Consider the following 15,385-nt stretch of genomic DNA (forward strand, 5'->3'; position numbering starts at 1 on the left):
CACAGCATGGTAGTAGAATAAGGCCGTAAGAACAGAACATATGGTTGTCACTACGTCCTCTCTGCCGTGTGAGGCATTCACCTCCTGTTCTAAGTCAAAGAGCTGGGACTGTACAGTCACAACATGATTTGTGTTACTGTAAATGTGCATGCAATAAAAAAAAAAAGAAATAATCACTGATAGTTATTAACTAACAATTTTAGTTAATTTTTTTATTAGCTATATCACTGGATAGCTGCGTAATGATCATGATTAATCGTGATCGTATTTAATCACAATTAACTGTTAGTGTCACAGGTCAGGTGACCTTCAAAGTTACATCACATTTCATTTTATATTTTATCAAGTAGGTTTGTGAAATGAAAATGTTTTGCGATTCTTTAATTTTAAAGAGCACTGGGTACTTTTTTTTCCTTTATCAAAATTTTAATTTTAGTAGAATTAGACAACAAAAGAGCTCCGTCAGTTTGAAACACACTTTGCCGAAATGTTTCCACTCGGGGTATGTGGGTATCTCAGAAATGTCTCCACCAATCTCGACAAGCCACAACAACAACATCCACAACTACACAAACCATAAACACACAGGGACAAACCAGCACACTGGTCCAAAATAACAGGCCTTTTCTCTTGAGGGTCAACTTTTAGTGTCATAAAAATGAATGAACCACAGCAGACGACAAACTTTCACAAGACCAGTGTGGTTTCAAACTGACATTCTTGACTATCGCACAATGCAGCCATTTTCACTGGCTGAAACTGACTGCAGATCAGCTGTACTAAGGAACTGCATGGTGAGAATAATTCTTTATGATGAGTCACGACGGTTCAGCTCCACCAATCACGGCGCAAATCTGAAGACGCTTGTGTAATTTCGTTGGATATCACTCCTCTTCGGTGAGAACAGGCCAGACTTTAAGACCTTTGGCTCCACACTGATCTCTGATGACATCATTGGACCATTACAGCCCGTGAAGAAGACTGTGTACAGCCATTACTCTGCAGCGGGGCACTAAGAGCATTTTTACTGGCACGCTGATGGCACTGGAAATGTTTGCTCGGCCTCAAAGATTTTTATTAGGGTCCCACAAACAGGTCGAGCTCAAATGACCTGACAGATCGCTTGTCTAATTCCATTAAAGGGGCTGTAAAGCACCAGCTGTCTTTTACTTTTTTTTTTTTCAAAATAATATTTTGTATTTACATGCTGCCGCCTCATTCTAAAACATTCTATTTTGTATTTCACATGCTGCCGCCTCATTCTAAAACATTGTTTCAACAACAGATATCACACCAAACCTTAGTCCAGGGTAAGTTCCAGGGTGGCGTGGACTTCAACATGAATCAGTCTTGACTACTGCTAAGAGGCTTAAGACAAATGAAAAGTGTCTCTGTTCCTGCGCTTCGGATTTGCGACGTATTCGCTCATTCAGCTCCCAGAATTACACCGGCTCTCGCTAAGATCTGATTTGCTGCTGGGAGTGTGAGCGCAAAGGGATCGGAGCGACGTAGCATAGAGAGACAAAGGAATTAGATGGTGGTCTTTAAGACAGAGGGAAATCTTTATTCTCTGTACAGGCTGCACAGGACTAGGAGTCAGTGGTTGGCTTTACATTTAGAGCTGCTCTGAAAATGACTGGAGAAGAATTGATTAACAAAGTCTTGAGCATGTAGATCAGGGGCTCTCAGACTCAAATGAGCGGAGGGCCATCTCATTGATAGGTCAAAATAGTATAGGGTCACATTACATTATATTAATCTGTATGTGGTTGATTTGTGGGCCAAAAATGGCCTGCGGGCCAGGAGTTTTACACCCCTAATTTAGTATAAGGAAAATAATTATATTTTTGAAATTTTGAAATATTTTTATATTATATTTGTTTCTATTTTCTAACCTTGTTTGTTAATCAAATGGTTAAAAACCTTAGCAGTTAGCCTCTCGGACTAACACAGTGACTAACACAGTGGTCCACTTTTTTTTTCTTGTTTTTTATTAATGTAAGGTTTTAGATTTGAACAAATAAATCAATGCGCTTCGACGCGAGAAAGGAGGAAAACCTGAAAGGTAAAGTAACCAGCTACTTCACACACTTCAGAAGTGATGAATGCAACGGCATTGTTACAGCAGAGACGACCCCTGATTAGTTCACGAAATTGGGTTATCTATCGTGTGAGAAACATGCCTTCTCGGAGAGATACATCATATTGATGTATCGCTCCCAGCGCAGTGCATTTTATTCAATCAAAATGGATTTCTCACTGGATGAATTCGGAGGAAAATGTGCCCTACATTTGATAACAGCATGTTCTCCCTGTGCCTTCTCTCAATTAGCTGCTGTGGCATTTTCAAAACAAATAATCAGGTTTATTACGAAGGAGAGGAAAACATAACGCACTCGATTTCGACTTCATTTTATTTAGCAACCCTGCAAGTCTTTTACAGACAGGGAACGTTGAAGGGGCATTTTTTTTAATTGCACGTCTGAATTTCTTAGAATGAGGTCCCACCTGGTGCTGATGAAGGCCCTGACAGGTTTACCTCTGGGCATTTAGTGACAAGCCCTAAATCTTTTAAGTCACAACCCACAAATTTACTTTTTAATATCAACCAATCAAGTTATATATTTATATATATCACCCTTTATGCACATATACATATTAAAAAAGTTTATATATATATATATATAAACTTTTTTAATATGTATATGTGCATAAAGGGTGATATATATAAATATATAAACAGTTACTGAATTTTGCATTAACGTCTCTCTGGTTGTAGATCTAGCTGTTAGCCGTTAGCTGTACAACGCAAAGCAATTCCTAGAAATGCCCGTGGGCTGTATGTAAATGGAGTCATATTTTTGTCTCCACCCCACGTCTGGATTTGTGCCAAAAATGGCAAGTTACCCCCGTCGCTTCCATCATTTTGCAAAAATCCATCAGGTGCAGTGGAAACCTTCTCAAGGCTCGCAGCTGAAGGCTTGTGATTAAAAGCCCGCGCTACTGTACTTGCTATGTTAATCAGCTCGATCCACTTGGTGTAGAGTTAGAGGAGAAGTGGATCTATATTTCTTACTCCCTCCCTCCGCTCCCCCCCACCCGCTCTCTCACCCATCCCTCTCTTTTATTTCTCTTTCTCTCAATGCTGCTTCCAGGCTGTTTGCTCTCTTAAATGAACGTAATGGTACAAACAGAGGATAAATTGCCTTCTTGTGCTCCATCTCATCACATCCATCCCACAGGGCCCTCTCCAGAGCATGAGGGTGAAAAAATGAAAACAGAGCAGGAAAATAATTTACTTGCTCTGCCTGGGAGATACACATTGCTATATACGTCTGACGCCGGTTGTGCATTTGGTGCCTTAGCTTTCGTGCATTGCTCATTTCCACCTCATGTGTAGAGGGTAAAAAACCTGTTCTTGGATTTTGTAATCTCTTTATTGGGTTAACACGGAGCTTCTTCACCCAGGTTTCCTGAGTTCAGGAGACGGCCCAGTTCATCTGCGGCTCTCTCAACGATGCAAAGCCAAATACTCTTGCACTTTTATTCTACAGTCTGTCTGCAATGTATAATTAGAAGAGAAAAAGGCAGTGCTGCAGACAGGCACCGTGACACTAATTTCACACCTACATAGGAATACTCAGAGGTAGTCGTGGAAAACACTTGTGAATGACAAAACAAATAAATTATGAATAAATAAGAGGCAGAGCCGGAGCAGGAGCAGGAGCAACGCGGCGTGTCTACGGGAATGAAAGTGTGTGCAGGCGTTGTTGTTGTTGTTCAGCTTAGAAATGAACAAAAGCTGATGGAACTGAGAACATCCCACCAACCACCATGGGATTAAAAAAAAGAAGAAAAAAACAATATGTAAGTGACAGGCAATAAGTTACCACTAATCTACGTGTCTCCTTTGATGCAAACTGCTTTTTGATGATAGTCATATCCGTTTTATTCCCTGAGAAAGAACAAGAAAATATTATAAGAGACTTATGAGTTGTTATTAGAGTCTAAACGCAGATGCAGGGCTCTTAAAAGATTCATCTGTTTACCAACGGATCCTGCAGGCTGCATTTACTCACATCTACAGATGTTGAAGCCGGAGTACGTCTCTAATATCACTTTGATTACGTTCAAATGAAAATATAGACAATAAAAATCACTGGGTCTGATTGTTGATTGTGCAGTTAATTACACATGCAGAATAAGAGACAGCAAACAATAAAAAAGTGATTACTTCAGAACGGCTGGATGATCGTCAGACCGGGCTGGGATTGTTGTTCATAAGAACAACTCCAGCTCTCCATTTGCGTCCCGTTAATGGAGTCATCTAGTGGTTCATTCAGAACATACAAAGAATAAAAAGCGAACCATTATGGCTCCCCGTTGGAATGTTAGGGGCTACGCTTTCCCAGCCATGAAAACATGACGAGGACGATGATGAGAAATGAGCCAAATGAAATGTGTCGAGCAATGATCGTTCCCACAACAGAGAGGGCAAAAACTCCATCAGTGCATGGCTCACAGGGATCTGTCTCTAAACCTGGACAACAGGAAATGGTCGTTAAATTTATCCTATGAGGTTTACATTAATGTATACTCTCATCTTTGATGATGAAAATAATAATGGTCGTCTTCACAAAAGATCAAGATGTGGTTGGAGTTCCATTCCTACAGGACAACATAACTGGGTTTTAGCCAAGTCGAACAAACGTACGTACTCATTAACCTTTGCCAGTGTTTCCCAAACTTTTTTTTTTTTAAGTCACAAACCTTCACAACCCAAGTCAATAGACATTATTCGTAAACTCCTTGGAAACATCATGCAAGATGACCAAAAAATAAATCTCTTGCGACCCACCTGAGGGTCGCGACCCTGACCTATGCTACCAAAGTATCAAGTAGGACATAAAACATCATGCGACTAAACAAAGCCAAAATCACCGTATAAAGCCACGTAAAAACGTATTCGCTCGCTCAGTTCGCCAACTAGTTTCTCGTGCAAACCAGAACGGAATATCATAAGTTGAGGACGTTGTAAACCGAGGACCCCCCGTAGTGAGATGTGCAAACCAGTGGGCAAAAAAGACAGAACAAAACAGGCGAAGTTACAACGGAATATCGTAAGTTGAGGACGATGTAAACCGAGGACCCCCCGTAGTGAGACAACTCCCGTCATACTGTCTGACCTTTTTTTTTAATCAAAGTTTGTTTCCTCATCGTCTAATTCCAGAAGAATCCAGACTCTAACAGAACCTCAGGGTATGAAAGGGGAACGAGGGAAAGAAACCCCAGTGAGTTCTTCTTCCATGGTGAATCTTTAGGTTCTCTCTCTCTGTCTGCCTGCCAGAATCTTTGGAGCTGCTGTGTTGCAGAGGACATCAAGGGCTTTGCGTTGCATGAGCTCTATTTCTTCCCCCTCTCTTTCTCCCTCAGCCCCCTAACTCCTTTTCCTCTGTGTCTCCGCAGCTCTTTCTCATGCCCATGCTCTGAGGAGCTTTAGAGACGCGGCCTGGTAATGGGAGCAGCAGTCAGTCAAGCTGCTGTTTCAAAGGTGATGCTTTGTTTCATGCTTGCTTCCCACAAATCCCACCGAGCCCGGCACCTGTCAGGTTGTCGCTCTGAAACTCAGCATCTAACGCCAGTCACCCAAACCCCAAAGGCACAGGGCAGATGGAGGGGTTGACTCGTCAGCTGCCTGTTTAAAATTAGGTCAATCCCTTTTGTAGGTCTGGTGTTTTTTTTAAAAATATGAAAAAAGAAAAGATTCAGGTGTTTATGTCTAGACCATTAATGTATGAAAGCAGAGAGTGTAGGCCAGGGTTTTTCAAACAGCACATATTCTACGTTAAATCCAAAAGAAACAAATGCCCCAAAGTGTATAGTAATGAAATATAATGATCATCTTACTCAGTGTGAAACCTGAGCCCATTCAGTGGAACACAATCGTAATATACTCACAGAAATTGAAGAAAGACACCTCTGCAAGTCTCTCTTTTTTTTAAGTTGTTACAGCCACCTGCTGCCACCTATTGGAAATACATTTAACTGCCCTGCCTGTTGTCAGACCAATAAAGTGAAACTGGATAATTCTGCCGTCCAGCTGATGTTCTCTTATGGCACATTAATGTGCCACAGCACAGTGGTTGAGAATCACTAGCGTAGGGTTACAGGAGTTCAATTATATTTTTGAACTCTGGAGAACTTCTCTCAAAACTGTCAAAGCACTGATGGGGTTGAGAGGTTCATTTTTATGGAGCTGGGTAATAAATTGTCAAAATAAATTAGATTTTTTTTGTTGTGCTCTTTTACAGGAACAATATAATCTGATACATCAGAAGAGCCAGGATCTCTGGCCACACTGTGCAGACAGGGGTCCTCGTATCTCGGTGGTTTTATAAGCGTACGTCTGACTCACTCCAGCTTTACAGTCACACTGACCTGCCTGTTAGAGCTCTGTTATTAAAGGTCTATTTATACAGCTGCAGCTTCTGCCATGACTCGTACTGGATAAACCAGAGAGCCATGGCATGTTGTTGGTGGATGGCTTTACAATGGCACAACATAAATGCAAAACAACAACACGAGGCATTTAATGCAAGGCTACAATGTACAAATTACTGCCAAATTCAGGCATTTGCCGGCCCACCTCCTCTACAAACCCAACATTAAGTCAAGGGTTCGTGTTGTTCCCTCTATCAGCGACGAGGACCAGAACAGATCGGTCTGTTATGTGGCTTAAATATCATGTTTGACTGACAACACTGCTCGCATTTAGGAAACAAAAACGAATCGCGGCGGAGACGAGTGTTGTTTGATGTCTTTCCAGCTAAGCTAACGTTTGACTCAGATGAAAGTCACTGATTAGTTCAAGTGTTGTCATCAGCTGATCTGCTCTTTCAACATTTGGTGTTTTTTCATGAAAAGACGGAGGAATAAAGAACGGCTGTCGGCTGATTTCAATTCAATTTACTCAGTCCCTGGAACCGATTTCGCAAGAGGAGATTTGTGTTTTGTCTTTAGTAGTCATGTGATACTCAGACGATGGCTTACACCATGCAATATCAATCTATGTTCCAACATTCAGACGTGTTGAGAAGTGGAAATACTTACATAGTGTCTGTATAATTTGACTAACAGCAGGTTAACGTTTGTTGGTGGACGTTATGCCAACTCTGCCCCCATCTGATCCCCGTGCTGTCATTTTGATAAGAATGTGTTGACTTTAGAAGACGAGGTCCTGAAGCTCTGTCCGGGCCAGGGATCAACGCCGCTCCTTCTCTTACTCAACAAACTGACTGACAGTTCGGAATGAGGAGCCTTCCCTGAACAAATATTATCTTTTTCCTCCTCCATAACCTTCAAATAGAAAACACATTATCTCCACATGTTTTTTTTTTTCTTCTTTGCTATACTCAAAAATATAAAAAATAAAAAATAAAAAATACGAAATGACTATGTCCAGGAAAGATAAAAAAAAATGTAAGAAAGCTTGAATTCTATTGCTTTTCTTTAAACCGTGAACCACTATAGTTGCAAGACCAACTGTTGTTCTAATATGTGTAGAACAGTCAGAGATGATAGGACATGCTGCTGTGTTCAATCTGCGGAAGTCTCTTTAACTTTAATTTGGAAATGCAAATGAATGTTTGTGTTTGTTATGATAGGCAAGTGACTACAGTCTTGAATTTCAATGTGTTGTTCTCATGAATAGAACGACTCTGAGCTAAATAGGAACCACCGCATATTATTATACTTAAAGGCAACGAGACAAATAATACAGACATGCAGCCTGGCTGGCATACACAAGATATGCTAAGCAGCCGGAGGTGCAAAACAAAAGTGCAGTGTTGAACATGCAGTGCATATTTCAAATCAAATAACAACCTCTCTCTTCAGTTAATCCCGCCTCTGAAAGTCGAACTCTGCGCTGTGCTATCAATACTCACGGCTCAGGCACAGGACTAAATTTAAGCCTGTGTGAATAATTAACATGCTACACTAAGCTTGTTATGCGGAAATGAAGCTGCGAAGGTGAAAAACTCTGTTTTCATCAAAGTAAAGGAGGAGGTACGCCAAACAAGACAGGTTCTTTTAATACTATTTGTGTTTCCGTGCAATTGAAATTCAGAAGCGGACTCATAAATGATGGAATGCATCTGGAATCCAAAATGTAGGTTACGGAAAAAAAACCTAAAAATAGCAAATCCATGAACCAGTTTTTAAATACACACGACCTCATTATAATTACAACAATCAATGTTAAAATATTTAATCACGATTGATGGCATCGTCGTCTATAATTATTTACTGTTAAGAAGGATTTTTAATTTTTTAATATTGCACATTTCCATCTATTCCTATTGTTAAGAAGGATTTTTAATTTTTTAATTTTTTTTATGCAAATGTCACTTACTACTTTTTGCCACGATTGAAAACAAGGACAAATATGGTGCAGGAAATTCTCAAGCACAATCTCAGAGGTATCACCTCCTCAAAATAAATTGTAGAATGTATACGGGGCAAAAATACGCAGAAAAGCTTCGAGATTTGTTAGAAAGAACGATTCAATCGCTGATTTCTTCTGTATTTATTTGGTGACAGATTAAGTTGGATGTTGAATTATTGTCCACAATTTAAATATTTCTGGGCTTGAGACTGACGCAGTAACACCCTTTGCATCGACAAAAAATATGTGGAGTTCCATCTGGATTTCAAAAGTATTTGTTTATACATGATTGTTTCTGTCATCCAAACTTTACTACTAGGTTGCTTGATTACTTTACTACCACATTTCAATACTATTTACTCCTCATCACCTACACTAACACAGCGGTAACATCATAACATACTGGAACCAGATGGCTACACAGGGCGAGGACAACGTAAACCTAGGAACCCCTCTACTACTGTAGTAATACTATAAATACTTCAATCAATAGCACCATCTATCACAGTTCAGGATGCAAATACACAGAATGACCACAAATCAATCATTTGCCCCATATATTGGACAACAGATAGTTTTTACAGCACAGCGCGGCTATCCAGAGGAAACGTGTCACGGCGATCGTTTCTGCAGACGCACAGATCAGTGACTTTTACTGAGCCCCAGGTGTATTGGCAGATGGATTTAGCCCACTATCACTGAGGGCAGACAACCTTGTCATTTACTTCATGGGTTACGGGATTGTAACTGTACATTTTTAAATCCGATTTTTAAAAAAATAAACACAGACACGGTTACGTAGGCAATCTCCCTTGATCACACTGAGTAACTCATAACCTCCATCCCACCTGAGCCTTGAAGGGAAAGGTCACCAGCCTCCCTAGTGACAGCTGTCAGAGGCAGCGGGGCAGTGTCAACTCATCCAATAATAACAGCCTGAAAGGTTGTGAGAAAATATAGCGAGACCTTTTCTTCCCTCTGACTTCTCACCACTGGATTGGCCAAGGCCCTCATAACAATTTCAGCCCAGCAGGGGGCAACTTATTAGCAGATATAATGGTCGACATATAGTAAGACACAAACAAAAGCCTTGAATATACTTTAAGACAAAATTATTATTTTTTTGTTTCTTATGGTGTTGGTATAAATTTGTCGTGCTGCATTTTCTTTTTTTTCAGTTGCTTCTTACCTGTCGGGAGCAGGAGGGCGTCCATTGCGGAGTTTGTTGACCTGAGCGTACACAGCTTCTACAGGCGCACCATTGCCGTGGACATGTGTGGGCAGCGGAGGATTCTGGGGACTCTGAGGCAGATGGTAGGGGTGACTGTACGTGTCCATGCTGCTGCTGTCCACCGAAGAGTCCAGCGATCCAATGCCAGCATAGGTGTGCTCTTCGTCGGAGCTGAAGGTGCGGCTGACCACGTCCTGGATCTCGGCATATTCCCTCTCCTTTGCCTGTTTCTCACGGAGCTCCCTCATCTTGGCCTGAATTCTAAAATGGAAATTTAGAAGAGAAGGATTTTTACACAGCCATAACCAATATTTGTAGCTTGAATAAAAAATAATCAACTGCAGAAACGTGTAAAAGTAACTGTCACTGTGTCCCACTTTGGCCCTGTACCAAATGACCTATAGACTGGTACTGGGCCGCGGACCGGGAGTTGGGGAGCCCTGATCTATACAGACTTCCATTTAAATGGCCCCTTCAAGGGGAACTGTATTGCTGATGTGGCCCCCAGTGAAAATGAGTAACTGTAAACCCAAAAAACCCAAAAATGTCCGAACACAACTGGTTTACGTACATGAACAAAAATAGAAAAAAAATGGCAGTATTACTCAAATATCTGGTTTTCAATGAGCCGGAAAAGTCCAGATAACAAGGAGGAGGGCTGGAAGGAATACAGTTCCTCCGTCATCTGTCTCACACCTTTTTCTCCACCACTGCCGTCCCTCACCCCAGGACCACTTCTAGACAACGGAGCTTTTCACTGAACCTCCCCTGTCTCAGAGAACGGTTCCGTTTGACTGCCCATCTGTCGGCAGCTAACAAGTGTTGCATGTTTTCCTGGAGAGCTCAGGGTGTAAGGAAAGGGAGGTGTATGTCGGGGAGTGGAAAGGGAAAGGGGGTAAAGGGCAATCCAGAGGGGGGCGGGAGCTGACCTCCCACTGTGGTGGGCCAAGCAGCAGCCAACAGACCGCTCACTGGTACCAGATGTTAGAGCCGAGCTGTGGGCTAACACACATCCATACGCAGGGATGTGAGCACAATACCTCCTACTTTTGCCATGGACTTCCGTCACCTGAGGTCATAAGTGACCTCTGACCTTAGACTCTGCCTGTCACGACTGACTGACAGTGGGAACATATCTGGAAAAAAAAAACCCCTTGAGCTCGATTCTGTCCTCCGTGTCTGTGTATTTTAATCACAGTAATCCCATTTGAAACAATCACCATCTTTCAGAGTCAGATTAAGCCAATCCCCACATCCTACCATTGGCTTTGGCCTTGTTTATTTTTAGCCAATGAAAATCCCATTTTCTCAGCTTATCTGTAGAAACAAATTCTGACAGGGGCCTGATGCAACGTTGCATGATATGCCGTCATCTTTAAGGCCTCTATGATTTTTATATATATATATATATATTTGTAGCACATACACCATGGAACCGATCTCCCCTCACAGCACAGTCCTTTCACACCCGATGTGGCCTTACTGTACATTAGCTCATGCTGTCAGGAAAGAACGCTGTCCAAATACAAGGAAGAGCTAATTCCCACAAGCCCTTTCACCTGCCATCTGGCTAAAGTGATGTCAGATCTTGGGCGGAAAGCACCAGACAATGATGTTACCACTGGTTCACGGAAGTCCACAGGGAGCGTGAGACCCTCTGGCGTTTTAAGGACTAATCAGATTCATAAAAACGGTAATATTGACATTTGGGATGAGATAATGGCCCTGGCTAGACTGGCAACTAGAGGCTGAGAGAGAGAGAGAGAGAGAGAGGGAGGAAAAGAAGGCAGACAATCTGTTTTTCCAAAGCTTGATTCTGACTGGCAGGAATATTTAAGGCATTAGGAAGCAAAAAGTACAGTCAGAATCACTCTGGTTTTATGGAGTGCAAACTCAGTTCTCTAATGAGATTCAGTTTCAGGTTTTTTTTTTTTCAGTTTGGCGTGAAGCAGGGTTCCCAAAAGACCAGGCTGGGAACCAGTACAGGGCCGTGGATAATATGTTATCTGGCCACACAGCAAGCATAAAAAAACGTTTTTTTTGGGTTTTTTTTTTCGATTTAATTCAGTATTTTGGGATTTTATTTTGAAATCTGCTCTTCTTTTCAGCTTTTTTAGCACTATTTTTGTAATATCCTAAAAGTATATTCTATACAAAAGCAAACATTATTTACATTACATGTAACAGTTCAAGAACATGATGCATTTTATTGTGATTTTTGTGTGGTATGTGGTGCAAAAAAATCCTTCAAAAATCCTTATTCCCTAAATCTTGCACACTGTTCATCCCTGTCAATGCTCAGAGAACGGCCATATTATAATTGAATTAATTAATTATTATTATTATTATTCATGTGTGTCAATGAATATGAAAATGAGGACAGAGTTGAGTTTCTATATGTGTTACACATACATTTTCTGAGAACTTCTATTGATGTGTATCAAAAACCATGTTAAAGAAGCATGACAGTGTAACATCTGTTCAAACACCTACAGATCTGGAACAATTTTTTTTTTCACTTTTCAATCCTGCAGAATGAAAACAATTTTTGTGGTTTCCTGCAAAAAGAATCCTTCAGATTGTGGTCATGAATATTTTACCGCCATATTATAAAAGGTGAAAACTCTAAGCACTTGGGTCCTAGTTCTGTCACCTGTCGTTGCCTTATTCCATAAATCTTGCACACTGTTCATCCCTTAATGCTCAGAGAACGGCCATATTATGACATTAGGTTAAAAGTTAGTAGAATGGAAAAACAAAATAGTTTTCTGGCTTTAATGCGATCCCTAGTTTAAACCTTTAACACTTCCCAAATGTGTTCTTCTCGGGCAATCTGCAGAAGCTGCCACAAGTCCAAGACCCCCACTCCCCTCCCTCCCCTCAGGGACCGCCCCCTAACTGTACTGTGTATATACTCCATTAGTCAATTAATGGCCCAGTGTGTTAACACGGACGAATGTGCTGCCCACACTGAACATGTTATTACTCTGCAGCCCCAATTACCCGCACCTCTTCTCTTACAAGACACTAAGAGGAGACGGAACGGTGGAAGTTTTAATTCAGTGTGAGTTTCAATTAATTTTTCACCCAACACACACACACACACACACACACAGAGGTAAGTAGTCTGAGGTGTTTTCGTGTTGCCTTTTGATTTACTCTATATTCTTTGGAGCACTGACCTGCACACGTAGCTTTAATTAAAGAGATGCGACTGCTGTTCTCTCTTACTTGTCCTTTATATCAGTGCAGTCAAAAGGCATTTCCTACTGGACCTCAGAGTCTAGACACTTTAATGATGAGGTTTCAGGTCAATTGAAGTTTAACTACTGATTCACACACCGGCCACGTCTTCCACAAAACAATGTCACGGATAGCTCACAGTGTGTGTTGTCCTTCTGACCCCTCGTTCTCTGGAGAATATTGGGTGTTGTTTTTTTTATTTTTTGTTCAGTGCTGAGGAAAATATCAAGTTCAAAATAGACAAAAACAAATAAATAATACAGGTCACTGTTTTCTTACACTGATTTAGTCCAGTATAAGAGTATAAGAGGAGGCATTAAGAAGTCTGTATTTGAGGCCATGTGCTAAAACAAAAATGCATATTACACCTTAATGTGTTATAATATCATTATTATGATTAATATGTTATTGCTATTTATCATTATTTATTAATATATTATTTATTATTATTAGGATTAATATTGTTATTATTATGATAAATATATTATTGTTATTTTATTTTAATTTTTATTGGATTTTTGGTGGTTTTTTGGGGTTTATTACAGGCTGCGCCTCAACTAAATAATGCATAATCTAAAGTGATAGATTGATTTATTATGTTTTTTTTATAGAATTACTATGTACTGAGAAACACATTATACTTGTTGTTATGCTGTGTTTATTATTGCATTATTTTGGACCACCAAACCAGAATCAGCTGCATATGTTCGTGTATGCTAAAACTTCTCAAAGACAAGGGCCAGTCTGGATTCCCAGACACTCATTTTAAAGTCAGCAAACTCTCCGACTCTTCAATATTCATAGTCGCCACGACGGATGAAACAGAATGTATTTGCACTTCTATTTTCTCAGACAGCTGCTCGACTACACCTTTTTTTTGTTCCGGTGCTCCTCATCAAAACGTGCTCTTTTGTTCTGAACTGCTGCGTGTTGAATCTGAATCTAATCAGAGCGGCAGAATCACGAACCTTTACTAGATCATCTTTAGTGTTTACCTGGACCAGCGTCGTCCAGTCACAGAGATTTAAGTCTCCCTCAAACAGTAAATAATGACATTAACTTCATTCAGAATTCCAAATATAATCGCATTTACCAGTGAGCTGACTGTAACTTACCGCGACGTGCTATAAAACTGTCGTCCAAGACAAGTCTGATTCACTTTTGTGGTTTGCGTTTCAAAATAACTGCTGACTGACCGTTTTCAGACACAGTTTCTTCAGAGATTTCTTTATTAAGAAAGTCAGCGAGCAGCCGTGTAACAAATAAGAGGAAGCAGACCACGGTTGAGGGGGAAGAAAAGCTGGCGCGTCTGAGAAATAGGAAAAATGAAAAGTGGCAGTGGAGTGCTGGCCGGTGATTAGAAGCCAACGAGAGCCAAGCAGATAAGAGAGGATGGACATCATAATCAGCGGCCAGACAGAAAGACAGAAAAAACAAAAAAGTTCAGTTCAGGCAGGAAAAGAGGAACGTCTGTGGTGAGGTTTGTGTTTGTGTGCCCACTTTGACCAGGAAATATGGCTTTGGTGCTGGCGTTGGCTGAGATAAGTGAGGGTCTGATAGAAGCTCCTCCAACACCACCTGTCCTGCGTTTCTGCTTTTTACTCCATTTCCCCGTCGGCTCTGCATCCACGCGGCCAAAGCCGGAGAAACAACACAGCCGGGCTCCGATCCGAGTGCTTGTCTACATAGTTCTCTCAACATGAGCCAATCAGACAAGGGTGTTTTGGGTGCTGTCCACGGGCATTAAAAACAAGAGAGATGGCCGCCGCCGCTGGGCAGGGCAGTAATTAAGATCAGCCTAACCACAGGTTCTAATGCTGCTTTGATGAGCATGAAAGAGTCAATCACTGGATAAGATCTGCCAGATTGTAGCAAAAACAAATGTCCCTGACAGCCACTTTTATCAGGTCACAACACTCGCTGCAGTAATTAAGGCAGATTGTATGGAGCCTGCTCTCTATCACTTTGCCGATGCTTCCATAAGTGGTTGACTGCGTCTTAATTAGGAGACCGTTTTACTCAAAATAAACATGTCGCATCTTAAAGGCCTAAACTATTTCCTTCATAGTTTAGATTAAGGTCAGCCTTTGAACATAAAACCGTCGTTGGCTTATTACAGTGGGGACATGCCAGGTTCTATCAGCGCCATTCTGACTCACTAAAAGCCCCTTATCAAAACTGTCTGCTTCAATTAATGACTTCTAATGTCGGCCGGACTGGGAGTCTGGCCGCGACCCATCAGACACGGCGCTGACACATCACCCTCCCAGATAAATGCCACGCTCAGGAACCCCAAACAGTCTAATCCCAGATTTCATAAACACACTGCGAAATTGTCCCGTCACCGTAGGAGCGGTGTAATCAATCTGAGTGCGGACCGAAGCTGAGACCTACAACAATCAAACGCAGCACCTTTGGGAGCGTAATATAGTAGTGCAACCAAAAATACAAGAAGTAATGGATTT

The 15,385-nt window shown here is 41.2% G+C and overlaps 1 protein-coding gene across 3 annotated transcripts in view; it reads right to left on the bottom strand.

Annotated features, from left to right (window-relative positions):
- The window catches only part of LOC103377042 (partitioning defective 3 homolog), a 253,608-nt gene that overhangs the window by 48,104 nt on the left and 190,119 nt on the right, over window positions 1–15,385 (bottom strand). For all 3 annotated transcript variants that reach the window (XM_025054368.1, XM_025054367.1, XM_025054366.1), the window contains one exon: window positions 9,636–9,938. In XM_025054368.1, coding sequence (XP_024910136.1) covers window positions 9,636–9,938 — 303 coding nt within the window. The remainder of the gene's footprint in view (window positions 1–9,635; window positions 9,939–15,385) is intronic.

Source organism: Cynoglossus semilaevis, chromosome 3, assembly GCF_000523025.1.
Source record: "Cynoglossus semilaevis isolate Cse_v1.0 chromosome 3, Cse_v1.0, whole genome shotgun sequence".
Lineage (NCBI taxonomy): Eukaryota > Metazoa > Chordata > Actinopteri > Pleuronectiformes > Cynoglossidae > Cynoglossus > Cynoglossus semilaevis.